The following is a 27,702-nucleotide window of genomic DNA, read 5'->3' as shown; positions in this document are numbered from 1 at the left end:
TTTTTGGCTAATTTTCTTGCCCTTTTGGCTCCGGACTCGAGTTTGTACTGATCCGCTATGTTGCTTGGACTCTCCAAAAATGGTGTTGCACCCGTTTCCGGACTTCCAAAAGTGCGGTACTTTTGGAGGATTCAACATGCATCCGGCAACATTTTTGAAAAGTCCGAGAAACATAGCTAATCAATTCATTCTTTTTCATGTATTTGGCTGTAGATGCTTACATACTCCTTATTCTGTATACTTTCAGGTTTAGTGAACCATAGTTTTCGATCCTTTTGTTTTTAGTTTTTTTTACAATAATGAACAAACTGACATGGTTTTAGACGTAGACTTCATGAGTAATGAGTAGTTTTAAAGCTTACCCCTTTTCAGAATCTTTTCCTTTTCTGACCACCCATCCATTTAATATTAGGAACTATTTTGTCTGGGTGATATTAATCTGGTTATGAGGATGAGAGCTCATTACTTGATTGCTTTAATGATACTCCTTAATCACTGTTTACTTTGTGCTTCACGAAATTAATTTTTTTTCATGCAACTACCTAAGAAAATGATTTAACACATGTTGATTAATTTAAGTGACAGATCAAGAATGATGTTAGGTTTTATAGAGACTAGCATCTGTGAGTTTTTTCTCCGTTGTTGTTGTCTGTTTTTTGATCTTTTTCTTTTTCGTTTGTGTAGGAGATACCATTGCAATTTTAAGGGCAGAGTTGAAAAGTCAAAGGAAACATGTCAAAATTTTTTTAAAAAAATCCCTCTGGTCCAAGATATTAGAAGAGGTAGCAAGTCAGTGCTGCTTTATATATCTCTTTAATTCTTGAATTTAAATAATCGTAATTTGATTACTATTTCTTAGTGGACCCGTTAATGATACATATTCTTAGCATGATAAGGTTAGACTGTTCTAGATTTATTAATCAAATTTCTTTGAATATTATACCAACTGGTTTACTCGTTACTGAAGGTAACAGAGAAGCTTGTGGACATTGTGCATTTCCTTCATTTGGAAATCCATGCTGCATTTGGCTGTTCTGGTATGCATTTGAACCTTCAATTTAACTTCTCTTATGGTGATTTTTTACTGTCATGTAGGGGCTGGTTGGAGGAGTGATTGTTCTTAATTTGATATTTCTGTTACTTTCTTAACTAATGCTTGCATTCAAGTTTTTGTTCTGTATCTTCAGAGATCCTTCCTTTTTTTTTATTGAACTTTTATGTTGAATTGTTAAAAAACATGAAAAAACTAGCCCACCAACCATTCAATTTTCCATGACTATTGCATGGAGAGTCTATACTCTAACTTGCAACACTCACAGGAAAGACAACGTTAAGTTGAGTTACAGTGAGGTAGTTTAACTTACCAACCAACCAACCACCTATATCTTGCAGGATCACTAAGGAGCTACCCCTATCTTTGTAGAAGGTTAACATTTGGATCCATAGAAGTGTCGATAGGTCTATAACTTGTCATTCCTGTCTCCTAAGTATATCTAGAACATGCCATTCCTGTCTCCTCAAGTATCTCTAGAGCATACTTCCGTTGTAAAATGGTAATACCTGATATAGAATAAGCGACCTCAATACCAAGAAAATATTGTAATTCCTTAGATGATTAGTCTGAAAGTGCTAATAGAGATTCTGCTTCAATTTGGTGATACAATCTTGTGTTCATTGCATGTGATGACTATATTGTCAACATAAACCACCAAGTAAATGCAAAAATTCGGGTCAGAATGCTGGTATAAGACAAAATGGTCAGCTTTATTGTAAGTTATTCCAAACTCCTGAATAACTATGCAAAACTTACTACACCAGGCTCGAGGAAACTGTTTCAGACCATAGAGTCACCACAAACTTCATAAATATTTGTCTAATCTTGACTTTGATGTAACATCCTCTTAACTTATTCTTGTGAATTCAGTTTCATTGTAAGTTATGCCAAACTCCTGAATCACTATGCCAGGCTCAAGGAAACTCTTTCAGATCGTAGAGTGACCGTAAACTTACCAAATATTTGTCTAATCTTGACTTTATTGTAACATCCTATCAAGCTGTCTGTTGAAAACAAATGGTTTCCTGTTGTTGAAGCATGTCTAGTGGTCAGGGGAGATTCCTTGATCTTGGATGAATTTTTGAGTAATCTGCTACTAGTTATTCGAACAACAGAACTAGAGTTCGCAGATTATGCTTATTGCTCAATACTTGTCTATGATGTTACAGTTAATCTGATTGTACAACCCATGGCTGTTTCAATGGTCCCATTTGAAATGGTATGTTTGGAATCATTTTGGGGGACAGAAACTCATGAGAGACACTTGCAAACTTCTTTTGTTGAATCATCATCATCTTAAATTTCTGTTTTGATTTTGCATAATGTATCAAGTTAATTGTAATCTTGACTAGACTGCACATGGTTTAGTGACTAGACTGGAAAGTTTGTGGTTTCATGATTACCTTGCTGATCCTTGCAGATGGAGAGAAATCTATGAAAAACAACAACCAGAGGTTGGGATCTGCTGGTCTTGCATTGCATTATGTGAATATCATCACTCAGATTGATACACTTGTAGCATCTCATGCTTGTTTTTAAAAAATCAACTATCATCTTCAGTAGTCTTGCTCCAAGTATTTTTCCCTTACTTCCATCTAACCCACTTTTGATCTCTATTAGTAGTGATGTTGTGGAATATGGGACGAAATTTCTTTTCTTTCTCCAGTAAGCTAAAACACCTTTTTGGTGATCATATCAACAATCCTCATCCGTTATGTTTGTGTGCTCTCATTTAATCATCATTTTTGATCCCAAATTATATGCTCTAAATTGTTCTTCAAAGACTCCCCTGAAATATGTGGAACTCATCAATTCGCTATTGAATTTGTGAATTTCAAACCTTTGCTTGAGGCTGAAGTTGATTTCTGCTAAGCTCTAATCTTTGCAGACATACTAATGTGCAATTGAGCCTTTTTTTTAAAAAAAAAAAAAAAAACCGTTAGTGATCCATTTTAAAATTGCCTCTTAACTTTACTCGAACTCCTTCAGTTTGTAACCTAGTTGCTTTTTCATCTTTATTCTGTTGTAACACTTTGGGACATGTACAAATGCACTTATTTCACTTGCTCGAGCCTCATTTTGATTCCTTTGATGATAAGAGGTGGACCCATGTGGAAGGGTGGGGGTGCTCGTGCACCTGTTAGCTTCGAAAAAATCATGTATATATATGTATATATACCTAGTGAAATAGTATATATATTTAATTTGCCTACTAACATGCAAAAGAAGGCTCATGACATGTTGGTTGCATCCTACTTCCCTTACCTGTGACCCTGGATCAAATCTCAACTCTCACTTTTAATTGTTTTTTTAAAAATAAATTAAATGGCTTATAATAGCCATGGAAAACAGTATTCGCAAATGGGAGAGTTGAGAATCGAACCTGCAACAGTTCCTGAAGTTTCTCTTCAAAGTATTTACTCCTAAAAACTCTGTGGAAGTTTATACAAAAGATTTTTAGGATAATAACAGAACAACGTATTTGGTTTGTGGAGCTGATGAAGGCATATAGCTGATTAGCTGACAACAAGAGCTAGTTTTATTTAAAATTGAAGAGGAACACTATGGTGATGGAGTAATGTATGGGTGGTCCAACTAGGTGATCGTTCTTAGACTTAACTATCCACTTTTGTTGTAGAGAATTAGGAGAAGATGAGTGATGGAGTACTCTTGGGAAGATAGGAATCTTTGAACCGACCCATAAAGATACTCTTTGGTATGGTCACTTTTTACGATACAAATGGGGACTCCTAACGGATTGTAGTTTTCAATAGTTTGTAAGTATGTAAAACAGCTTGGAAGATATTTCCATTGGGAATATTCCAGTGCAGTTGGAGTAATCGTCAATCATTGTAATACAGTAATGAGCTTAGACTAGAACTTACAGGCATGGTCCAATGTAATCATGGTGGACAGGTTCTAAAAGGGATGGGAATTTACTACTGTCTTGTTTTGGGAAGAAGCACATTTTTGTTTTCCAAATTGATACGAGTCATAAACTAGTGTTGTTATGGAGGAAAATCAGAAATTATATGTCGAAGTTAAGAGAATGAGGATGACCAGTTGTAATGCAGTGAAATGAGCCATCTGGCAGATAGTAAATGTTTCTTGACTTGCATCCCCCATGCAATTGTTTGTCCTGTAACATGATCCTACAAGGAATTGCGTAAGTCCGCTGATAATAATAAAGCTAAATGGGCATTCAGAAACTTGTAGGACGTAGTTAAGAGTCAGAGATGGAGTAATGAGAACTTGACCATGGTTTTGGTGCCAAAAGTAGGATAATTATGGGTGAGAAAAAAATATCGAATATAAGAGAATAAATATATATTACTTGCCATGTGCTGATATTCTTATATCAAAAATCCATGCCCTAGAGACAGAATGTTTGAGGAACATCTCTGAGTTGCGGGTATGTGTGAAAGAGATACAGATGAATCCTTAAGTGAGTTACATTTCAAGAATTCGTCATGTTTGTCACTAGTTCCACTGTTGACTGAAGTACGAAATCCTGAAGGTGCTTTCTGATTTTTGCTTTCCATTGCCATTTATGATCAGAAAAGAAGAACTGGTCATTAATTGACATTTTAAAATCATAGCCACATTAGCTAATTGTTGAATAAGAACTGTCTATGCTTGATTCTTCTACCAGAAACACATTATGCCTCAACATCTATCTTTGGATTTGGGAAGTGATAGGCAACGGGTTTCGTTTTTTCAGCATGCTAGTGTCAAACTTAATGTTCTCTCACATTTCCGACCTTGATACCAGATAGATGTGTGATAATCTCTTTTTGATACAAAAATTATTTCTTGGTTGTACTGCAGGCCAGAGATCTCATTTTGAGGTTGATGGAAGAGAGAGATTCCATTCTTCGACAAAATGCCAAGCTCAACCGAGACCTGGTATCTGATGTTTCTTTCTTTTTCTTTGGATTAATTGACGGTTCTCTATATATATTAAACATAGTTAGGCATCATTACAAAATACAGGGTTCAGACAGACTCTGGAGTGCCGGGATTGGTATAGATAACTGGGATGGATCTTTTAAAAGGAGTTCCTAATATGTGTAACTGAAAAGCATCGTAGGCCTGTATATGGTGGACAATATGGAAAGATAGGAATTCTAGATGTTCTGAAAATAAGAGCAACTCTATCCAACATTTGAAGATGAATTGTATTTTGCTCTTTAGTTTTTGGTGTAGACAGTCTCACTCTGTAGAAACTGTGGAAATTCTAGATGTATTAAGCTCCCTATAGAAGACTAGAATAGCTCCAGTTTCTTAAGAGTTTTTTGATGTAAATATGGTGCAAAGTACAACCAATGTACTGCCTGATCTTAACATTGATAGAAATACACAAAGTTACCAATTTCAAAAAAAAAAAAAGCATCGTAGGCGAACAAGGAGGAACTATCAACAAAAATATGTCACCAAAAAGTTTCTTCTTTGCTACTTCCTTAGCTAGTAAGTCTGTGACGTGGTTCTGTTCTTTGTAGCAGTGAGTCAGCTGAGGTGCTTGTAGCATCTCCGTCAATAGCCTGCATTCATCCATAATAGTAGAGTAAGGTCTTTGTTTTTAAGGAGTAGATTAATTACCTCTAAGGAGTCAATGTTGATTTTTCGCGGCATGTAGTTATTTTCCACAGTGATCCTCAATCTGTAGAGCTAGGCACAAAGTTCGGTCATGTTGTTAGTAGCTTTTGGAACACCTTTCATGAATCCAAGAACCCAATTTTCGCTGCTATCGCAAAAAACCCCTCCCATACCTCCAACTTCTAGAGTACCTAATGAAGAACTGTCCATATTAAGCTTATAGTGGTACCTTCTAGGTATTTCTCAACTATCCGCAATGGGCATATCACTAGTCTGGCTATTTGTTCACAAATGGATTTCCATAGCCCTTGGGCTGACATTTTTATAAGGGAAAATGATTTTATTATTTTTGAAAAGTATTGTGGGACTACACTGGTATGTTGTTGTGGTATTGTCATTTCCAGTGAGCCAAATGTTTCAAAGACAAAAAGGTAACAGGTCTTTCCAGGTTACAAACCTATTTACAGTCCTGCTGCTATTAATGATATTCCAAGTGAACCCGAGAGGCCTGGTCTTTGAAGCAATGATTATGGGAGGAGTTTATGTTAATGCTACTAGCATTTGTATTATTCCAGAAGGAGACTGCGTTAGTGCGGCAGTCAAAGAAAATGTGTCTTCCCTGTGTTTCTGCATTACTGGTCAATGGTTTTTAAGTAAATTGATGTTTCCTTTTTCTGTCTGCTAGTTTACAAGTTCCAGATAATTTGCTGTGCATGGTAGCTTGAAGGTCATTAATCCCCAGTTATAGCAGTAAACAGGTCCGTTAGAAGGTGGTAACTGTTAGAGACTAGAACTTGATCAAGTTGATTTTAAGAAACTTTATTGTGCAATCAGCAGAAAATAGTTCATAGACTACTTAGTTTTAGTGTGATGACCATAGGCTGGTGATTTGGCCTAAGCTGGGAACTTCATAGCAAGCTTGGGCCTTTATCTGGATTTTCTTGCAACAACTGTTTGAATTTAGTAGGTGTGCACAAAGAAAAATTTCCATCTGTTGTTTTGACATTTTGGCTAAGAGGATTTTATCATTTGGTTCTGTTTGAAACCATTGTCCAGGATCTTCTTAGGCATGGATGTCACGAACGTCGTACTGGAGTTCGACTTTTGTACATCTTGCTGGTTAGCTTGGCTGGTATTCTTTTGGGGTTCATTGTCAGAAACGTTTGATGACCTCACAACTCTGAGATTATACTCTCTCTGGTTTCTGTGGGTAGGTGTGCGGGGTGATTTGAATACTTTCTAGGAGAACTTTTGTACATCTTTTTGAGTCTGAATTGCTTACTAATTCTAAAGTATATTAGTTGAATATTTTCAGTGTCTTGGGATGATAGAACTATAGTTGTGGTCCTAGCTTTGCTTTTACGAGGTAAATTTTATTTTATAAGAAGTTGTACTGTGAGACTGAAAATTGTAGACCTGCTTACAACATGAACCACTGTCCAGTGATCAGCAGGGAGGAGCAACAAGATTTACAGAAACCTTTTGAAGAAGATGAGGTCCTGAAAGGGCTCAAGGCATGTGCTATAGACAAGGCACTAGGTCTGGATGGGTATCGGTTTCTTCGTGAAGTGTTGGGAGATTTTAAAGGAGGATGTGATGCTACTATCCAGAACTTCCATTCTCAGGAAGTTTTTGAAAAGAGCCTTAATGCAACTTACATTACACTCATTCCAAAGAAGAATGGAGCCAAAGAATTGAGAGATTTTAGACCAATCAGTCTCATTGGAAGTGTCTACAAGCTAATTTCCAAAATTCTTATAGAATGGCTAAAGAAGGTGATGCCAAAGCTAGTTGACACTCAACAAATGGGCTTTCTGAAAGGAAGACAAATCACTGATGTTGTTTTCATTGCAAATGAATGTCTTGACTCAAGAGTGAAGGCATATGACCATGTTAACTGGGACTATTTGCTTGGAATTCTACATAGTATGGGTTTCGGGAGGAAGTGGATTAGATGGATAAGGTTTTGCATTAGCACTGTCAAGTTCTCAATACTGATAAATGGTTCTCCTGAAGGTTTCTTTCCGGCAAACAGAGGCTTGAGACAAGGTGATCCACTCTCACCTTTCTTATTTTTGCTAGTCATGGAAGGCCTGAACAGTATGATTAAAACAGCGCATAGGAATGATTGGATAAGGGGTTTTAATGTGGTCAAAGAGGTGAATACTAGATTGGAAATCATCCATCTGCAATATGTAGATGACACTTTGATTTTTTGTGATGCAGAAGACTGCCAACTAAAAATTTTGAGGATAGTTCTCATACTATTTGAGTCGGTATCAGGGTTGGACACTAATTGGAGAAAGAGACATCTTTCCAATCAATGATGTGCCCAAGATACAAAATCTGGTGGATATTTTGGGTGGAGAAATAGGACAGTTACCAGCAACATACTTGGGTATGCCTTTGGGTGCCCAAAGCAAATCCAAAAGATATGGAATGGAGTAGTGGAAAGATGTGAGTAAAGATTGTCTAGATGGGAGTCTCAATATTTATCAAGAGGTGGTAGATTAGTGCTGATCAACTCAGTTTTGGATGCATTACCAACTTACTTGATGCCAGTTTTTCCCCTTCCTGCAAAGGTGGAAGAAATAATTGATGCTATGAGAAGTAACTTTTTGTGGCACGATGAGAAGCAATATAAAGGTTTCCACCAAGTCAAATGGAAGATATTGCTACTTTCCAAGAAGCAAGGAGGACTGGCCATCAAAAATCTTAGAAAGCAGAACATAAGTCTTCTCATGAAGGTTATGAAGATTTCTTTTAGAAGGACAATCTTTGTGGGATAGGGTAATCCAAGCCAAATATGGGAAAGAAGGACCCTGGAAGACTAAGGAAGTGACATCCACATATGGAACCAGTTTGAAAAGGGTAGTAAATAAATTGGTGAACACTCATCAAATGGCCTTTATTAAAGGAAGACAGATCATGGACGCTGCTCTTATAGCCAATAAATGTGTGGATACTAGATTGAGAGGGGAGGTGCCAGGCATTATGTGCAAGCTAGATATAGAGAAGGCTTATAATCACATGAACTGGGATTTTTTGCTAAACATTCTCAGACAAATGGGATTCGGTGAAAGGTGGTTGAAATGGATTGGCTTTTGTATTAAAACTGTTAGGTTCTCCATACTTGTAAATGGAGAACCTGTGGGTTTTTTTCCATCAGAGAGGGGTCTTAGACAAGGTGACCCTCTCTCCCCTTTCCTATTCATCATTACCATATTCATCATTACCATTGAGGGTTTCAACAGTATGTTGAGGATTGCAATAGCAATAGGTGGGTGGATAAAGGGATTCAAGGTTAGCAGCAGAGCAGGAGTAGATATGGAAGTATGTCATCTGTTGTATGCAGATGATACTGTGATATTTTGTGAAGCTATAGCTGAACAAATTTGCTATATCAGGATGATACTAATTGTTTTTGAAGCCATTTCTGGTTTAAGCGTTAACTAGAGGAAAAGTAACCTCTTTCCTATTAAAGAAGTGGTGCAGATGGAGGAACTAGCTGGTATCTTGGGGTGTAAGGTAGACAAATTACCAACAGTCTATCTAGGCATGCCATTAGGCAACAAACACAAAGAATTGATTATCTGGGATAGGATTTTGGAAAAGACGGAAAAGAAGTTGGCAAACTGGAAGACGCAATACTTGTCCCTTGGAGGCAGGCTCATTTTGATAAATGCAGTTCTGGACTCGCTTCCCACATATGTGATGTCCCTATTCCCTATTCCAATAAGTGTGGTCAAGAAGTTGGACCGACTAAGAAGAAATTTTCTTTGGTTTGGGAACAAGGAGGGAAAGGGGTATCATTTGGTAGAATGGAAGACTGCACAATTACACAAGGAGGCTGGTGGTTTAGGAGTCAGGAATCTGAAACTACAGAATGATTGCTTGCTCATGAAATGGTTATGGAGATTAAATGGAAATGATCATGCTCTATGGAAGGAGGTAATCCTGAATAAGTATGGCCAGACAGAGCAATGGTGTACCAATGCAGTATCAACCACCTACGAAACATCGGTATGGAGATCTATAAGGAATCTTTGGCCTACACTAGTAGAGAATTCATGTTATGAGGTGGGTGCTAGGAACAAAATACTATTTTGGAAGGACCTATGGATTGGACAAGAAGTTTTAATGCAAGTTTTCCCTGATCTGGCCAATATATGCACTAACCTTGAGGTTACAGTGGCTGATAGCTGGTCCCCACAGGGATGGAACTTCTTCTTCAGGAGGCATCTTAATGACTGGGAAGTAGGCAGGTTTGTGGAGCTATTGCAGATGATTGATGGTTTCAAAGGCACTACTGTAGAGGATGACACTTTTAGATGGAAACATGATAAGGATGGCAAGTTCTCTGTAGGTAGAATTTATAGGAAAGAGGTATCCTGGATGCCTTAAAACAAAATAGGCCCTTGGAAGCATGTATGGAAAAGTATGGCTCCTACTAAGGTCAAGTGCTTTGCTTGGTTAGTAATCAAGAAAGCTTGCCTCACTCATGAGATACTTCAGAAAAAGGGATTGCCAATTGTGTCCAGATGCATGTTATGTAGTGACGCTAGAGAGACAAATAATCATCTGTTCCTCCATTGTAAAGTCACATCTCAGCTTTGGACTATGTTCCTCAGTTTAACCGAGACAAAATGGTCAATGCCAGAGCACACATCAGACTTGTTAAGTTGCTGGATTAGGAGAGGGGGAAGCAAGACACAGAAGAAGTGGTGGAGAATAATCCCACACTGTATCTAGTGGACTATCTGGAGGGAGAGGAATGGAAGAAACTTTGAAGATAGATTCAACAACATTCAGAAAATCAAAGAGAGCTGCATAGCAACTTTCTACTTTTGGTGTAAAGAACATTGTATAGAAAATGCTGAACAATTAGTAGATCTTTTAGGATTACTGTAATTAGTTTCTCGTTCTAGTTTGTTACTACCTTTTTGGAGGTCTTCAGCATACCTTAATGCTAAGGAATACAACATTATCAGTTTAAAAAAAAAAAACATATGGAACCAGTTTGTGGAGATCAATTAGAAACTTATGGCATGGCTTCTATGCTAAGACATAATGTAATGTGAACAATGGGAGGAAGAACAGGTTTTGGGAAGATAACTAGTTAGGGAATGGAAGTCTCAAACGCTTGTTCCCAGATATTCATCACATGAACCAACAACAAGAGTCGACTCTTTATGAAGTTTGGTCCGAACATGGATGGAACCTTACCTATAGAAGATTGATGCAAGACTGGGAGGTGGAGAGATTGGCTGAATTTTATGGAACACTTGATCAATTCTTAGGATTCAAGGATTCAAGGAAGGAGAAGACACTCTTACATGGAATTGTCATAACAAAGGATTATTCACTGTTAGTTCTGCATATAGAAATATGAATTAGATGGGATCTCAAGTTAACTTTCTGCCTTGGAAGCTTATAAGGAAGGTTAAAATACCATATAAAGTGGTAGTTTTTACTTGGTTGGTAGTGAAAGAGGTTGTACAAGAGAATCTTATGAAGAGGGGAATACAGATGTGCCCAAGATGGTTTTATGAGCAGGTTGCAGAGACAATTAACCATCTGTTCTTACATTGTAAAGTGGTTGGCCAGCTGTGGAATTTGTTTACTAGCTTCAGAGATATAAGCTAGACTATTTCAGAGAGAACAGGACAGACTCTAGAAAGCTGGAATATGCCCTGTTGGAATATGGAGGGCAGTGCACAAACAAGAGTGGATGGAAAATTGTCTCAGTAGTTATTTGGTGGACCATATGGAAAAAAAGGAATTCTAGGAGTTTTGATAACAAGAGCAGCCCTTTGCACAAGATTAAGATGAACTGCATTATCACTTTTTGCTATTGGTGTAGTTCAGAGTATATAGATGATAATGTGGCTATTGTAGACATTCTAGGGTCCTTATAAAGATGAAGGAGGATCTAGGATAGTTTTCTTTTTTCTTTATCTTTTGTTTATGCCAGACACACAAGTGTGGAGGGAGGATGTGATGTAAATTTTTGGATACCAGCTTTGAGCTGATGATTGATATGCAAATGTTACCTTTATAAAAAAAAGAAGAAGAAAGAATACCACATTGAGCTGTAGCCTGTATTGAACTATCATGTAGGTGTTTTTTGTTTCGAAGCATGACTACCAAACGAGTTTTGACTCAAAAAAAGTTCAGCCTGCTAAAGACAGGTAATGCTAATAGGATAGAATTGTATCTGTTTATGTGGATCCAAAGAGCATAATACTCAATCAGAATGATTACTGTTAGTATTTCCAGAAAACATTTGTATTGATGTAGAAAGCTGCATCCAAAAGATATAGTTATTGATTGAGTAATTGAGACTGATCCAAAGTTTTGTTTCCCAGAGATGGTTTATTTCATTACTAAGACTAAATTATGCACAAAGTTTAGAGTCGCAATATTACAATAGTAGAAAAGTAAGGAAAGGGGGGAAAGGGGATAAAGTCATGTAGCTAATACATGTCAACTTTAGGTAAAGCACTGATGATATGATCAATTTCTACATCACAGCTACAAGCATCACAATGAACATCCATATCTTCGTCTTCATCCTCACTGTCACGAGGCCAACCATTCCTGTGAATGCGTTGATGCTGAATTGTGCAACGATTGGGTCTTTGTCCCAACACTAAAGGATTTTTCACCCAAATATGTGTCAAGATTTCGACTAACTTCTTTCGACACTCCCTTGCTACCTTCCTCAGTTGCTTTGTTCCTTTCATGTTGCCAATCAACTTTACTCCTTTTTGCCTAAACTCACCCCCCATAAAGACCAAAATTATACCAATCGCATAGAATGCTCCAATATGACCTCCTTTTGCTGCTCTCTTCAGAAATTCACTTGCAAGTTCTGGCATATCGTCTTTAAAGAAATCCATCTGAAAATAGTAAGCACATTTACGAATACATTAGTATCAATCTCAATTCAAAAATCATTGAAAATTTATCTTTAATTATTTGTCGGACATAAACTGTACATAAAATTAATTCTTACCACGCCCTTCCTATATAAAGCTTCTGTATTTCCGCATTCTCTGCATAACTCCAAGAATGAAGCAACTTTGTTTATCTTCTCTTGATTTTCCTTCTCCCACGAAGGTTCTATCGAAAACTCTGCCAACGTTGCATTTTGATATACGTATCGTTCATTTGCGACTTCATGAAAAACCTTGCAACTAAAAATATCGATCAGTTAGAAAATAACAACAAAAATTGCTCATCGTAGAAAGATTTATAGAATTATGAGATACATAAATAAATATATACCTTAGCTTAGCATTGATATAATTCTGAAAAGAAGTAGAAGCAACCCTTGCAACAATTTCAGTAAGTAACTCATTAGGAAGTGATTCAATGGCAGAAGAAAAATTCTCTTTCATTATGAGTTTGTTATTTCTTGTTCCTCTGATCTTCGTTATTTTTTTTGAATGACGGCTAATCACCATTTTAATTTGCTAATTGGGATCAACAATGAAGGGAGTAATTACTGCAAGCAACTAATGCAATTGAGTTATGTCTAACTTATCTATATTTATAGTTGAGTTTATATTTCTTTAAGTTTTTCTACTTTGAATGGGATTTGGATTTTTTTTTAAATACTAAACCGAAAAAGGAAAACTTTTAGAAATATTTTTTCTTATAGAGGTGAAAGTAGGAAAAGTGTGTGCGGTACTAGGATTCCTTTTCCGATGTGTAGTTGGATTATTGATTTCTATAAAATATTTTAGAAGGATTGTTTTTAGAAACTTTAAAAAATTAAAATCATTTAATTAAATTAATTATTAAAAGTATAACTTACATAAATCTCACAGTGTAAAGAGTAAATTACATGCTATCCCTATTTTTTTTCTCGTTGCAATAATTCTTAAAATTTATACCTTTTCAATACATAAGTCATCATCTAGATACATTAATTCTAATACAAGAAGATCCTTCTGTTGCGCTAAAAATGGAATAAAGTCTGAAAATCTAATTAAATTTCATAAATTACACTTACGTTTCTTCTTACTCCTAATCATACCGAGCCAAATCCTAACAGAACGAAGAAATTCAAAATTTCTAATTGCCCCCCTGTTCATCGAAGAAACCTTTCAAATTTAATTCAAAAACTTTTGTTGAAATTTTGGGTAAGCGAAGTGAGTTATGAAGGATACAAAAGTGATGACATTGTTGTTGGACAAACAATTTCTTTTTGAATCTTCAAGTTCACCAAAGATCCTTTCAATTTTGATTCAAGATTGTCGAAAATTTTGAGATTCAAGATTCTTCTCCCAGTACATCGAAGATCTTTTCAATTTTGATTCAAAATTGTTGAAAATTTTGATATTCAAAATTCTTCTCCTGGTTCATTGAAGATCCTTTCAATTTTGATTCAAAATTATCAAAAATTTCGAGAAGATACATCATGAATATCTGCGCTAGTCTTGTTACTATCATTGTCAGGAATTTGAAGAAGTTTTTGAGCTTCTTTGAGGGCTCTTAGCCTCTCCTTTCGCGCGGCTGCCACCATCGCCTCTATGGCGCTTTCCTTTTCTATCGACATTGGCTATATACTTGTATACTAAATGTCATATTTGAAAAAGTAGAAGAACACAATATTGATAGAGCAACTGGTTGGACTTATATGTATCAACTTTTATATTTATGAATCATGTCCATAAAATTGTGCATGATACATTACTATTTATAACTTTAACTTCAGGATAATGAGATCTGATAATGAAAGATATGGAATTATATGTATTGTGTAGTCGATTTTTTAATTTGTGATCTCGAGATGATATATTACTCATGATATACTATTATTTTAAAAATAATTAGTAAAATGCTAAGTAGTGTAATCATACCTTACACATTAAAGTAGTAAAGTTGCCCATAAAGTGTTTGATTTTCATCGATACATTACTGTTTGGTTTTAAATCGATACATTAATTGACAAATTGTAACATGCTAGCACAATTCAAAATTCAAAATTCTTCTCCCATTCTTCCAAAAAAACTTTTAATTTTTGAATCAAACTTGTCGAAAAATTGTACTGATACAACATGAACTTGTCGATCTTGTCAAGACATTCTGAAATCTGAGAATGTGAGGTGAGGTAGGAACGATATAAAAGTGATGAAATTGTTGTTGGTCAAATTTTGGTTTTGTGAATCTCAAATCAGTCATTGCGGCTGAATTAGAGATCAATGAGTTGATGAAAAATTTGTAAATCAGATACATTATTGAGGTGAAGAAACATGAGTCTAGATTTTCAGTGTATCACTATGTATTGATACAACATACAAAAAGACAGAAGAGATACATAGCTCTGATGGATCATTCATACCTTTTATAATGTTATGTAATCGTTTTTTGAATTGTGTTTTCGAGATGGATAGATTTGTCAATACATTACTATTTATGTATCTTGTTTAAATTGATAAGTATTGTATTTATACTAGATACATTAAATAAGTAATTGTTGTCCATAAGATGTTAGATTTGAGATCGATACATTATTGTGTGGTAGTTGCTATGTAATTGATACATTTAGTATAAATTCGAATTTAACGTATCATATCTAAAAAAATAGTGCATGATACATTACTATTTATGTATGTCGTTTAAATTGATAAGTATTGTATTGTTACGGGATTCGTTTAACATGTAATTGTTGCCCATAAGTTGTTTGGTTGGAGATCGATACATGAACTACATATTATAGTATTTATGTATCATGCCCGTATAATTTGACGTAGCTATGTATCATATACAAAAAAAATTATGAATATGATAAACACTGATTTAGTTATAAAATAGTACTTAACATACATAAAACCATTTGATACATAGTCAGTAAAGGATAATGAAATTTGTAATAGTTATGTGTCAAATACATAACTCTAAAGTCGAGATCCTTCTTCGACTTTGACTTCTCCAACTCCAGATTCTACATGAATAATGAATCTTCATTTTGTTTAAATCTATTTTCAATAAAATCTTGATCGTCAAAAATAAAGATACGACGTGGACTTTCTTGAGTAGATGAAACTAATTGGATAAACCCAATACTAAAAGATGGAACATCATCCATATGTAGCTTATCTTCAATTGTGTAGGAGAACTTTGTCACCTTGTATTTTGTTGCCCCTAAGTACTTGAAATTTCTGAACACTATATATAAGTTTGTGACATGAAAATGAAAGAGATGAAAAAAAATAAAGGACCAATAAATTGAGTTTATTGTCGTGTTTCTATAAAAAAAAAAAAAAAAGAACTGGAAAGAGCTGGAGATATAGTGGAGAGAGAAAATATTTAAAATTCGAAAAAAGGAGTGATGGAGGTAACTGGTGATATAGTGGAGTGATTATAGGCATGAAAAAGGGGAGAAAATCGTGGAGTTGAAAGATTCAAAGTTATGTATCCGGAAAGAAGAGAATTTGAAAAAAAAAAAAAGAAGGAATTTTTGTAATTTCTTAAAATAGTAGAGAATAATAGAAAATAGGGTAAAAAAAGATCTGTAATTAGGTAATTTTTCTTTATTAAATCAGTAAAACAATGAACCTGAATTGTGGCAACCCACCCAAAGAAACAATGAATTGGGCTTACGTTGGCTCATCCATTTTTTCAATTTTTTTATATTTTTATAGATTTTGAAAGCAACTTTTTTTTTTTCGAAAGATGATAGAGTCGTTCAATCTTGAATTAGCATGTGGATAGATGATATGGAATCTTGATTCAAACAAATAAACACATAGTGTATGAAATAGGTATACAAACTAATATCACCTAAATTAAATATCACAATCCATAGATATCAATTTTATACACTAAAACAACTAATAATAAATTTGGTGAGCATCAATTTGCATACTAATTTTCACAGACATTATACTTTTTCCATGCACATATGACATATATGAAACCACTTTATAAGTCTATTCCATTTATTATATAATCTAAAGTATATCTCCTAAATTGAATATCACAATCCATATATATATATTAGTTTGGACAATCATTCCGTAAACTAAAACAGATAATAAAAAATAAAAGTTGTTGAGCACTAATTTTTATATCAATTTTCATAGTTATTCATTACATAAACTAAAACATGCTTGTATATAACCTGATATAAAAAAGACCAAGTAAATCAATTGTATGTCCATTACATACATATAGTTTCAGACTACATATAGTTTATATATGTTCAAAAGGGTTAACATACCATATTGTATATACATTTCATGTAATACGTAATAAAATAAATATGTACGATAAAATAGTGATAAGCTTCTACCACTAATAAATGAAAAATAGTAAATTGATCCAAAACAATTGAATTTTTCATCAACAATATCCTTCATCACATAATCTATTAGCTTAATCATTTCTTAAAACTGTTATTTCGAAAAAATAGTTTTAAGAAATGATATTGTTAGTAAGTGGGAAGTTCTAGCAATTGAAATTAATTACGTCCATGATTAACACTTAATAGAATAGTATCAATAGCTAATTCAGAACAAACCCGATAACAAGGAGATTTAATAACCTAGATTTTTTTATCAAAATGAAAATAACATCAAGTTTTACCATTCTTAAACCAAAACAATGCCTTTTGAGAAATAATATTAAAGTTCATATTACATGAATCATAATAAATTAAGGAACAAGTTATCTGGCAACTAAATACAAATCTCTTTGTTTCCCTCCACTTAATCCATATGTTTCCGTCATATCCAAATCTTTTGGATTCATTCCATATGGTAGTTCCCATTCAAAGTGATAGAGTAATTGAGCTAGAGAAAGTTCAACATTAGTTAGACCAAATAGCACTCCTGGACACATTCTTCTTCCAGCACCAAATGGAATAAACTCAAAATGATTTCCCATAAAGTCAATTGAAGAGTTCTCAAATCTCTCTGGTATAAAGCTTTCAGGATCATGCCAACTTCTAGGATCTCTCGCAAGTGCCCATGCATTGACCAATATCTTAGTTTTAAGAGGTATGGTATATCCATCTATATTTGTTTGCTCCCTACATTCTCTAGGTCCTAGAAGAGGAGCTGGTGTATGTAACCTTAATGTCTCCTTAATCACTAATTTTAAGTACGTCAATTTTTCCAAATCTTCTTCATTATCATAATCTTTCTTTCCCCTAAAGACTTGTCTCACTTCCTTTTGGGCCTTGGCCATAATAGTTGGATTTTTCATCATTTCTGATAATACCCAAATAGTAATTGTAGATGAAGTTTCACTTCCAGCAATAAAAATATCCTACATCAACATTAAGTAAATAAATAAAGTCAATAAAGTTAAAATCGTACATAAGGTAAAATATGAAATTTGGGTACTATAATATTAAGGAAAAATCTTTCAAGGAGTCTCGATAACTTAATGATATTATTTTTAGCTATATCCATACTATTAATTAAAAAAAAATAAAAAATCAATCTACTTTTATTGAATTAAATAATAATAGAAATAACTTAATAAATCAGATTTTTTTTTTTAAAAAATAAGCATGAAAAAGGAAGAAAAGGCTAAGGCAACCCTTAAAATAAAGGAGAAATTACACGGATAAGCAAATATATACTAGTTAATTAGATAACATAACTATAGTTTGAATTAATTATCACGTGTGACCTCTTTTTAGCTATAATTATGTGTGTCTCTCTCTTCTCTTCCTCTCTCTCGCCTCTCTCCTCTCTTATACATATACACATACAAATTATACATATACATGTACAATTATATGACAGATATACAAATATAATTCCCCTCTTTGCCCTCTCTTGTTCGCCTCTCTCCTCCTCCCAATCTTGCTTGCATGTCGCCTCCCTCTCCCAATCTCACTCGCTAGACATACAGATACATATGTATACAAGTTACATATATACAATTATCTGACAGATATACATATACAATTCGACAGATATACAAATACAATTCACCTCTCTGCCCTCTCCCACTCGCCTCTCTCTCCCAATCTCGCTCACCTCTCTCCTCCCTCTAAATGTTGCTACGAATCGTAATTAAAAAACTACAACTATGAAGCCTAATTAAGTTATTTTTAGCGGCTGTTTGTGAAATTTCCTCTAAAATAAAGGGGAGGGAAGAAGATTATGAGATGAGACCCAAACTTACAAGAATCACAGCTTTAATGTGGTCATTTGTGATTGGACATTCAAGTTCAGCGTCCTCCATAACCTTAAGTAAAACATCAACCAAATCTTCACCTCCAAATTGATCACCAATTCCCTTATTTCTATTTGCTTTATTTTCAAGATGCTCCTTTAAGATGTCTTCCATTATTTCATCGACCTTTTTATGGGCATTCATCAATCTAGATTCCGCACCACTTAGTTTGTGAAGTAATTTCCAAGAAGGAAACAAATCAGTCACACAAAATCCTGATGCTAATATCAATATATCCTTCAACAATTTTACAAACTCATCTCGATCTTTGAACATTTTCCCAAATGCCGCACTACAAGTGACAGAATTGGTAAACCAAAAGATTTTTTCTGTCATGTTAATCGGAGAATCCCTCGTAGAACGAATCGATGAAATGAGACTTGAAATCTCATCTTTTCGAATCGTACTAAAGGACTTGACCATCTTTGCACTAAAAAGTTGTACCTTACAAATTTTACGCATTTGTTTGCAGTAATTATCATATGGACTAAATACAATGTCTTTATTATTGTAAAATATGATGGTTGTGGACGTAGATTGTGGCCTATCAGCAAAGGCGAGATCGTGAGTTGTTAGAAGCTCTTTTGCAATAGTAGATGATGATATGATCACAACAGGAATTTCCCCAAGTTGTAAGTACATGAGAGGACCATACCTTTGTGCTAAATTTCTAAGATTAGGATGCAAATGTCCTCTTCCAATCAAGTGATGTAGACTTCCAATAAAAGGGAGTCTCCATGGACCTGGAGGCAACCTTGTTTGTTTTCTGTTTCTACTAAGTAGAATGAAAAAGAAGGAGAAGAAGAGAAGCAAAGAAACTATGGTAAAAAGGGAAGAGTACATTTTCACTAAGAAACAGATGTTTGTGATGAATGTTGCTTTAACAAATTTTAGCTGCTTTGATAAAGCTTGTCCAATGAATACTTGATTGATAATCCCTCCGTCCCATTTTATATGTCATCTATTTCTATAAATAGTTGGACCACAATATTTGTCATTTTATAAAATTTATGCATAAATTATCATATTTTGCCTATTATACCCTTGATAGAATAGTTTAATTAATCTTGTCATTTATTAATAAAGTTGACTTAAGAAAACATTAAATAAGGGTAGAAGGGTAAAGTTACATCATTTCTTAATGCAAGTGCAAAGTAAAAAAATGACATATAAAATGGGACGAAGGGAAGTAATTTTAAAGAGTTAATAGTTAAAAGTCTCTTTAAACTTGGCACACTTTATTAAATGCACACCTAAATTATGAGAAGTCTTAATTATTATCACAAATCAAATATGGATTTTTGGAATTATTTAACCCCTACACTACAAAAGTCTTAGTTATCCTCTCGAACATTGATTGTCGAAATAAAATTTACATATTTGAAAACTACATATAAAGTACAATAACTAAGTCACAATAATTGATAATTCAGAATATTTAAAAGATATAAAAAAAAATTATACTTAAAGAAAGATCACTTAGAATTTCGAAGTCCGAAAGATGCCAAATAAATTTAAAACAAAGTATTTTTTTTTTTTACATAAAAATCTTTAACTTAAAGTTTATTACACAAAATATTGATCCTTAAAGTTGGCCAAGAAATTGGAAAAATAAAAGTATGAAAAACACAAGGGAGTGACTGACTAGCTGTGAAACATACAGTAGCATTTTTAGTTTGATATAGATTATAGAACAATAACAAGGTTCTTGAAATTCCATTGTTATATTTTCTAATTTTATTATTATTTTGTGATTTATAATATTACATCTATCTTTTTTTATTTTCATAGCAAGGTTGGCAGGCCCTCCTACAAATATCATAGACACGTCGGTGGGTTTGCAATTCACTTCCAATTGTTATTTGTAATAACCCACATGTCTAATCTAGGGGTGGCTTAAGTATATTCGTGACCCAAAGCTAAAATTGAATAGAAACCTTAAATTATTTTTATTCTTTTATGTAATTTGTTATATTCAATTCATTTAATTTTTTAAAAATATAGTATTATAGATATGAAAAAAATTTCAAATAATTTTTTTCTTTTATATGAAAAAAAATACATTTTCTATAAATAATATTCAATGTATTTTTTTAATTTTTTTTTTATCTAAAATCTATTGTTGGTAAAGAAAACGAAGCCCCTCAAATATGGGGGGGTCTAAGACACTTACTTTTTTTCTAGAGTCAGCCCTGGTCTAATCCTATGCATTTTCTATATGTGTAAAGCAACTCTAAGAATGTGTCCGTAATTGTAAGAGCTTCTTTAAAAATCTTTACCCCTATAATATTCTTCTTAGGTGTAATGCATCATACCAATTTAATAATTAATCTTGAACATCATTAGTTAGAGTTTCCTTAAATTTTAATTATAGGATATTAAATTAATTGAACACATCTGGTTAAATATCTTGTTTATATTCTGATAGAAAAAAGTAGCAATTAAAATCCACATATATCAAATTATATTGTGAAAAAAGAATATATGTACTCTTCATTTCAAAATAAGAGATATTTTTATCTTGGCATATTCTCTTAAAGAAACTAATCATTCTTAGAGTATTTTTGTATACTAACTTACCCCTAATCAAAGAAAGGTTAATTAATGGTTCTTGATCAGGGGAGTAAATACGCGTCGCACTCTTTTTTTCTTAACCAAGACTTTATCCCACTAGGTTTTCCAGGTAAAGTTTTCAATGAGACAACAAATAATGAGTATTAGGGAGAAGGCCCAAAATAGTTCCTCATCTTTGGGTTAAGACTCAAAGTCATCCTTAAGTTTTCACACGGAGCACTAATAGTCCCTCATGTTTGCAATATTGGTGCACTTTTGGTCCTCCCCTAAATTTTTGCCTATTTTTTAACATTAATTTTGTTCATAATTTTATAATTTTATGTAAGGGATGTCCCATCGTCTTTTTATATATTTCGTAGAAATAATAACTCTATGTGAGAGAAGGTGAGAAGAAGAACATCTTGTTATGTTCAGTATAAATATTATTGCAGCTAAACTAAGAATATTTTAACATACGACATTGCAAGAAAAGAAACCTTTGTACTATTGTACGTGAAATCGTTGTGATGAACCTCTCGACTTTACTTGCAATACGATTACTACTAAACCAAATAAGGTGTTTTTCTTCTCACAATCTCTCACATGGAGTTATTATTTCTACTAAATATATAAAATGACGATGAAACATTTCATACATAAATTATGAATAAAATCAATGTTAAAAATAGGCAAAATTTTGAAGTTGGACCAAAAGTGCCCCAATATTGCAAACATGAGGGACTATTAATGCTCCATGTGAAAACTCAAGGATGACTTTGAGTCTTAACCCAAAGATAAGGGACTATTTTGTGCCTTTTCTTTTTCTTTCACTATTATTTTTCTTTTATATGAACATTCGAGGGGAAGTGTTGTAAAATGGATGTCCACATTAATATATTATGTATTGTAAGATAAATATACAAACAATATGTTAAGTGTTGTATACTAGTTAACCATATGATATACTTGATGCCCAAAGTATATACATGGTAATAGATATCCATGTATCACACTTGATGCCCATGTATTTACACCTATATATACGTCCTCTTCTTGTAACAAAGAGAGCATCGAGAACAAGTAAAATTAAAATATTAAACATATGATTTCTCATCCATCTATCTTGTTATCTTACCATTGACACTTATTTTATAAAAAACAATGGTGTAATTGTTTCTGTTTGTGCAAATACCTTTGGGTTCTCGAATTGGAGTTTAAGTGGTCTCGTGGGCTTTGGCAGTCCATAGTTTCATAAGGCTTATGGGCTAGACATAACACACAACTCCTATGGGGTTATCAAGTTGTTCCTCAAAATCAAGAATTTGTATGTAAAAAATAGGAATTATGAAGTAAAGTTTCTAGTAAAGTCGAGAATTCTTCAAATCTATATATATAAAATTAGTGAACTTATCCGTGCATCGTACTAAGTGAATGCTCATTTTATAAATTTGTTACGAATTAAAAAGTCAAAACTTAATCTTAATACTATTGTTCTTTTAAGAATTTTTTAAGATTATAAATATAAAGAATATTGCTAACACAAAGAAGTCATTTGGTGTGAACATAAGATATAATAATCTCACGATAAAATATAGAATTATTTTATTCTGTGTTTGGATGAAGGTATAAGGTATTAATATCATAGTGATGAAATACGTTATTTCATATACATGGTGAGATAACTTATTTCGAAATAGTTAATCTCAATTCTCAGGATAATTTATTCTCAACCAAACGAATCACAACAGTTTCCTATATATTGTACTTGTTAGATGCGATGATTGCATGTATGTTCATTCGTTATTTGTTGGATCCGTTTATGTACGGTGACATTCTATGACAAAAATGACTTATAACTCTATGATGTAGCACAATTTAAAATTGGATTTATATTAACAATTCTTTTTTTGGAAGGATTTGTCTTCTTCCACACTTCTGGCTTGATCTATATATTTGAAGAAGTTCAAAAAAGAAAAGAAAAGAGAGAGATGAGAAGGAGGCATGTCACATGTAGAGCCGTCAATATGGGCTAGGCCCGTTGGGCCGGTCTAGCTTAACCCGTGATTTAATAGGGTTGGGCTACGATTTTTGAAGCTCATTTAAGAAAAGGGCTTTTTAGCTCAGTCTAAATAAGTTTGCCGATTTGTGAGGCTTGAGAAATATGGATAGGGTCGGCCCGTGGGCCAAATAAAATTAATTAAAAAATAAAAATAAAATAGAGTATTAAAAATAACAAGAGTCTAAACTCAAAATTTATTTAAAGTTTGAAATATTACAATTTAAATACAAATTATGTTTATAAAATATGTACTACATAAAATTAAATTTCCCTAAAATTTCTCGGAATCACTACATAGGCCATAGTCCATGGAATATTGTCATAGTTTTTGTGTTTTATTATGATCAATGGAAAATAATTAGGTTAATATTTTTATTTAGTTATTTATGCTTTTACTTGAAATCAAACTTAATAAATATTATAAAGATAATTTTATTTGTATATTTGATTAACAAGTGGTAACACTAACACTATGTAATATTGTCTTGTCGATATTTATGATAAATTTTTAGATTATAATTTAATTTAAGAAATTATAAAAAAATAGACTTTTAAGAAAAGAGGCCTGGCTTGGCAAGCCTATAGCTCACGTACTTGTGGGCTGGGCCGACCATTTTCTGGCCCACATAAAAAATGGGCTAGCCCGGCCTGACCCGTCAAATTTCAAAGCATGTATGAATTAGCCCGGATGGGATGGGTCAGCCCATATTGACAGCTCTAGTCACATGTGGATAATTGTAGTTCGATCTGAACTTGTCACAATGTGACTTGTTCTTAAGTATTGATTAAAAAAAATACTTCAAGTGAAACAACTTTAAATAATTGAGTATAGCGTCTCATATGATAATATAAAAAAATACATATAAAATGTGAGAATAATCTTTAAATTATGACATATTCGAGAAAAATCGTATAAATTTGATTTTAAAATATAAAATAAAATAAAATATATCAGTTAAAAATATTTTTAAAATGATTGAGCCCTAACATATCCTCAGTCCTATCTATGGAGGCAAAAACTATGACAAAATGACAAAGCATAACACCCTATAGACTAAATTAGCAATAAATAGCCCACTTTTAATTTTTTAGCAAGAAAAAGACTTTGTTTTATTTATTTGGCATTGAATAGTTATTTTTCTCATTTTTTAAAAATGTATTTTTGTTCTCCTTATTTTTCTCAAACACACGTTTGATTGCTGTTTTTTTTTCTTGAAAAGAAAAAAAATATTGTTTTATTATCCCTATTTTTATCTCTTTTTTTTATTTTTTCAACACTTTTAAAATAGAGTTCTTCTCTTTTTTGTCTCCTTTTTCTTTTTCCATAATTCTTTTCATGCGTATATTTATTCTCTCCCTAATTTTTAATTCTTCTCCTTAATTCAATCTGTTTATGAAAATCAAATATAACAATATGTTTTTTCATGGTTACTTCTAAAAATCATCTTTATATATAATCTTGTTCTTGTCCAATTAATTGTTGAATTTCATGATTTGTAGAATTGAAGTTTTTTCAATTTTGTTTTTTGTGAAAATTTAGGTTATTCAACCTTCTTTTGTTTTCTTTCTAAAATCCTTTTCATATATATATATTTGCTTCTCTTCTGAATTTTCTCTTATTCTCCTTAATTTACTCTGTCTATGCAAATCAGATATACCTGTATGTTTATCGATTGATCCTTTCAATAATTTCTTTTAATATATAATTATGCAGCATTTCTTGCCCCATTAATTTTGAAATGTCGTGATTTTTGGAACTAAAGTTTTTAAAACTTTTTTTGGCGAAAATTCAGGTAATAGTTTTTTGAAATTTTTGTTCTCAATTTCATGGGTAAGAAAGATTCTCGTAAGATCTTCATAAAAAATCAGAATGTTGATTTTGATGAATACAACCCAATGTATACTAATGAATTCTAATCTCACTTTATGTAACACCCCTCAAAATGAAATAGGAAGAACTAGAGCCTCTCATGTGTTTTTGTAGCGGTTATCTTGTTTAAATGATAAGTTTTGGCTTTTGAGGTCTAGTTTGAAGAGTTTAGTGAGTCAACATCAAGGCACGTGTTAGACTCTATGCTATGAAACCTACTCTAGGTTGGTTGAGGGTGCTAGACAAGGAGCCAAGCCAAAATGGGTAAGCCTTAGCCAAAAAGCCAAGGCTGTCCTAAGTTGGTTGCTCACTGCCCCAAAGACCACGGGCACCACCACGACCAGTGGTGACCTAGACGGTCCATATAGTTAGGCGTGAAGATCCCTTGGTCTCAAGGGAGGCAAGACAACTTTGCCTAGGTGCTGCCTCACCTTCACGAGCTCCACCACGACTCGTGGTGTGCAACACGGATCGTGGGAGCCCTCATGAAGATGCCTTGGGCCCTTGAGGGCTTGAATTGGTGGAAAGGCTCACTGGTCAAGGGACCACGGGCACCACCACGAGCCGTGGTGCCCCTCACGACCCGTTTAGTTGGGCGTGGTCCCTGACGGGCTGCCTCAAGTTAGGGGGTTTTTGGTAAATTCGTTTTAATGTTTTATTATGTGGGGTTGATTCTAAATGACTTATTTCATAAATATATAAGGTTTTAAGTCTTTTTATCAAGTCATTCACTCATTATTTCCCCAAATCAAATCCAAAGTTCTCTCTCTATATTTCTCTCTAACTCAAGGAAGAACAAGAATAAGTGGGAGCTAGGGTTTTGGATTCACGGCTTTCTTCATCAAATTTCTCGGGAAATCTTAGAAAAGGTATGGGGATCCCTTGATCCTTGATTATCCTTTCTTTCAAGAAGTCCATTCAAAAAGGGTTTCAAAAGTCTTCAAAGAACAAAAAGCCTAATTTCTATTCTAAGCATGGGTTCATTGATAAATTGTTTTCAAAAGCATTATATTGGTGAATTAAAGTATAATTGATGATCTTATATGAATTTTTTTCAAGAATCCATGTTTTCACTAAAACCCTAAATTTGCTATGAAGTGGGTCTATTTCTATAAATTCAAAATTGATGAAAATATGTGTAAAGTGAATTGAATTGACATCTCTTGTGTTGTTTAATGTTTATTTATGATTAATTGTTGATAATGAATTAATTAAGGGTGGTAAGCCTTATGGGTGAAGTATTGATGTTTTTGGCTATGGCTTTGGATTATGGTAAGAAAGCTTGAACTCTCTTTATGGAATTGATTGTTGTTGGTAGGTTGAACCCACCTTTGGTGGAAGTGTTATATCTTATTCTTGTGTGGTATTATTGGAAATTGAGGCCATGAAGGGCAATATATGAGTGTTATTATATTGTTGTATTTTTATACATATATGAGGCTATATGTAAAGTCCTATACGAAGCTTTATGTAAAGTTTTATGTGAAGCTATATGTGAAGGCATGATGTGAATGAGTTTATGTGATCTTGTGATGATCTTATGTAAAGGGTATAACATTGTGATTTAAAGTATGATTTCTCATGAGGTATATATGAAATGATGTTGGATTATGAAGTATCCTTAGATGATAATGTTGTGACTTGGTTGGTAGACTAAAGTGTCTCTCCTTGCTACTTAAAGTCTTGAATGCATGAATGTGTGAAGTGGGCTAGAACTAAGAAATGGTGCCCTTTCTATAAATGTTAAAAGATGAATTATAGGCCAAGACTTGAATCGGCAGAACTAAGAAATGGTGCCCTTTCATAAGTCTAGCTTTCCTAAGTAAATGTATAANAAGTGGGCTAGAACTAAGAAATGGTGCCCTTTCTATAAATGTTAAAAGAGGAATTATAGGCCAAGACTTGAATCGGCAGAACTAAGAAATGGTGCCCTTTCATAAGTCTAGCTTTCCTAAGTAAATGTATAACCTTGAAGGATGGGCCTTGGGGCGAAGTTCCCTTCTTGAGTGAGATGATAAACTTAGAGATGGATGGAGCCGGAACAGTATGATAATCCTTATCTAAGAAAGTCAAATGAGCTATCCTTATGAACCTTGATTGGCCATGACTAAGAAATGGGGCCTTTCTTAGGAAGAGGTACTATGAGTTGGTTGAACTAGAAAAGGAACCCTCTCTAAGTACATATGTGATTGAGTACTCTATGGGAAACAAGGCTAGCACCGAATGGATGTGGTTAGGAAGGTGGCCTAGTTGAGTATGAGATTAGGCACAATGAACTTTCTTGGACATCCCCTAAATCATGTACCTACATGGGTTGCTTACTAGTTCTACCTTTGGCAAGTAGGACAACCTGCACGGAGTAGGATA

At 33.6% G+C, this 27,702-nt stretch overlaps 3 protein-coding genes across 5 annotated transcripts in view; 1 reads left to right on the top strand and 2 right to left on the bottom strand.

The window, feature by feature from the left end:
- LOC125874866 (vesicle-associated protein 1-2-like) overlaps positions 1–12,231 on the top strand; it is a 53,063-nt gene extending 40,832 nt beyond the window's left edge. Inside the window, exon 8 of one of the 3 annotated variants that reach the window (XM_049555905.1) lies at positions 12,185–12,231. In XM_049555905.1, coding sequence (XP_049411862.1) covers positions 12,185–12,202 — 18 coding nt within the window. In that variant the 3' untranslated portion in view covers positions 12,203–12,231. The other 2 variants (XM_049555906.1, XM_049555904.1) reach the window with 2 other exon arrangements.
- Position 12,232: 1 nt separating this feature from the next.
- On the bottom strand, positions 12,233–13,053 carry LOC125873629 (putative F-box protein At1g67623). The gene is made up of 4 exons (XM_049554517.1): positions 12,941–13,053; positions 12,669–12,849; positions 12,370–12,552; positions 12,233–12,250 (listed from the first exon to the last, which is right to left on the bottom strand). Exons 1-4 carry the CDS (start codon positions 13,051–13,053, stop codon positions 12,233–12,235), a joined length of 495 nt encoding a protein of 164 aa, XP_049410474.1.
- Positions 13,054–17,279: 4,226 nt separating this feature from the next.
- On the bottom strand, positions 17,280–19,696 carry LOC125874864 (cytochrome P450 71D7-like). The gene is made up of 2 exons (XM_049555901.1): positions 18,803–19,696; positions 17,280–17,932 (listed from the first exon to the last, which is right to left on the bottom strand). The coding sequence occupies exons 1-2, from the start codon at positions 19,694–19,696 to the stop codon at positions 17,330–17,332; spliced, it is 1,497 nt and encodes a 498-aa protein (XP_049411858.1). The 3' UTR covers positions 17,280–17,329.
- Between the last annotated feature and the right edge of the window lie 8,006 nt (positions 19,697–27,702).

This window comes from Solanum stenotomum, chromosome 8 (genome assembly GCF_019186545.1).
Source record: "Solanum stenotomum isolate F172 chromosome 8, ASM1918654v1, whole genome shotgun sequence".
NCBI lineage: Eukaryota > Viridiplantae > Streptophyta > Magnoliopsida > Solanales > Solanaceae > Solanum > Solanum stenotomum.
Note: the sequence above shows the minus strand (reverse complement) of the source record. Positions and strands in the feature narration are given on the sequence as shown.

Bases quoted from the DNA above. Each gene is read 5' to 3' on its own strand.
- LOC125873629 (XM_049554517.1), bottom strand. From the start codon at position 13,053: ATGAAAGAGAATTTTTCTTCTGCCATTGAATCACTTCCTAATGAGTTA. The intron at 12,850-12,940 runs GTATATATTTAT...CGATATTTTTAG, and splicing joins TATATCAATGCTAAGCTAAG to TTGCAAGGTTTTTCATGAAG. The intron at 12,553-12,668 runs GTAAGAATTAAT...TACTATTTTCAG, and splicing joins CTTTATATAGGAAGGGCGTG to ATGGATTTCTTTAAAGACGA.
- LOC125874864 (XM_049555901.1), bottom strand. From the start codon at position 19,696: ATGTACTCTTCCCTTTTTACCATAGTTTCTTTGCTTCTCTTCTTCTCC. The intron at 17,933-18,802 runs GTAAGTTTGGGT...ATGTTGATGTAG, and splicing joins ACATTAAAGCTGTGATTCTT to GATATTTTTATTGCTGGAAG.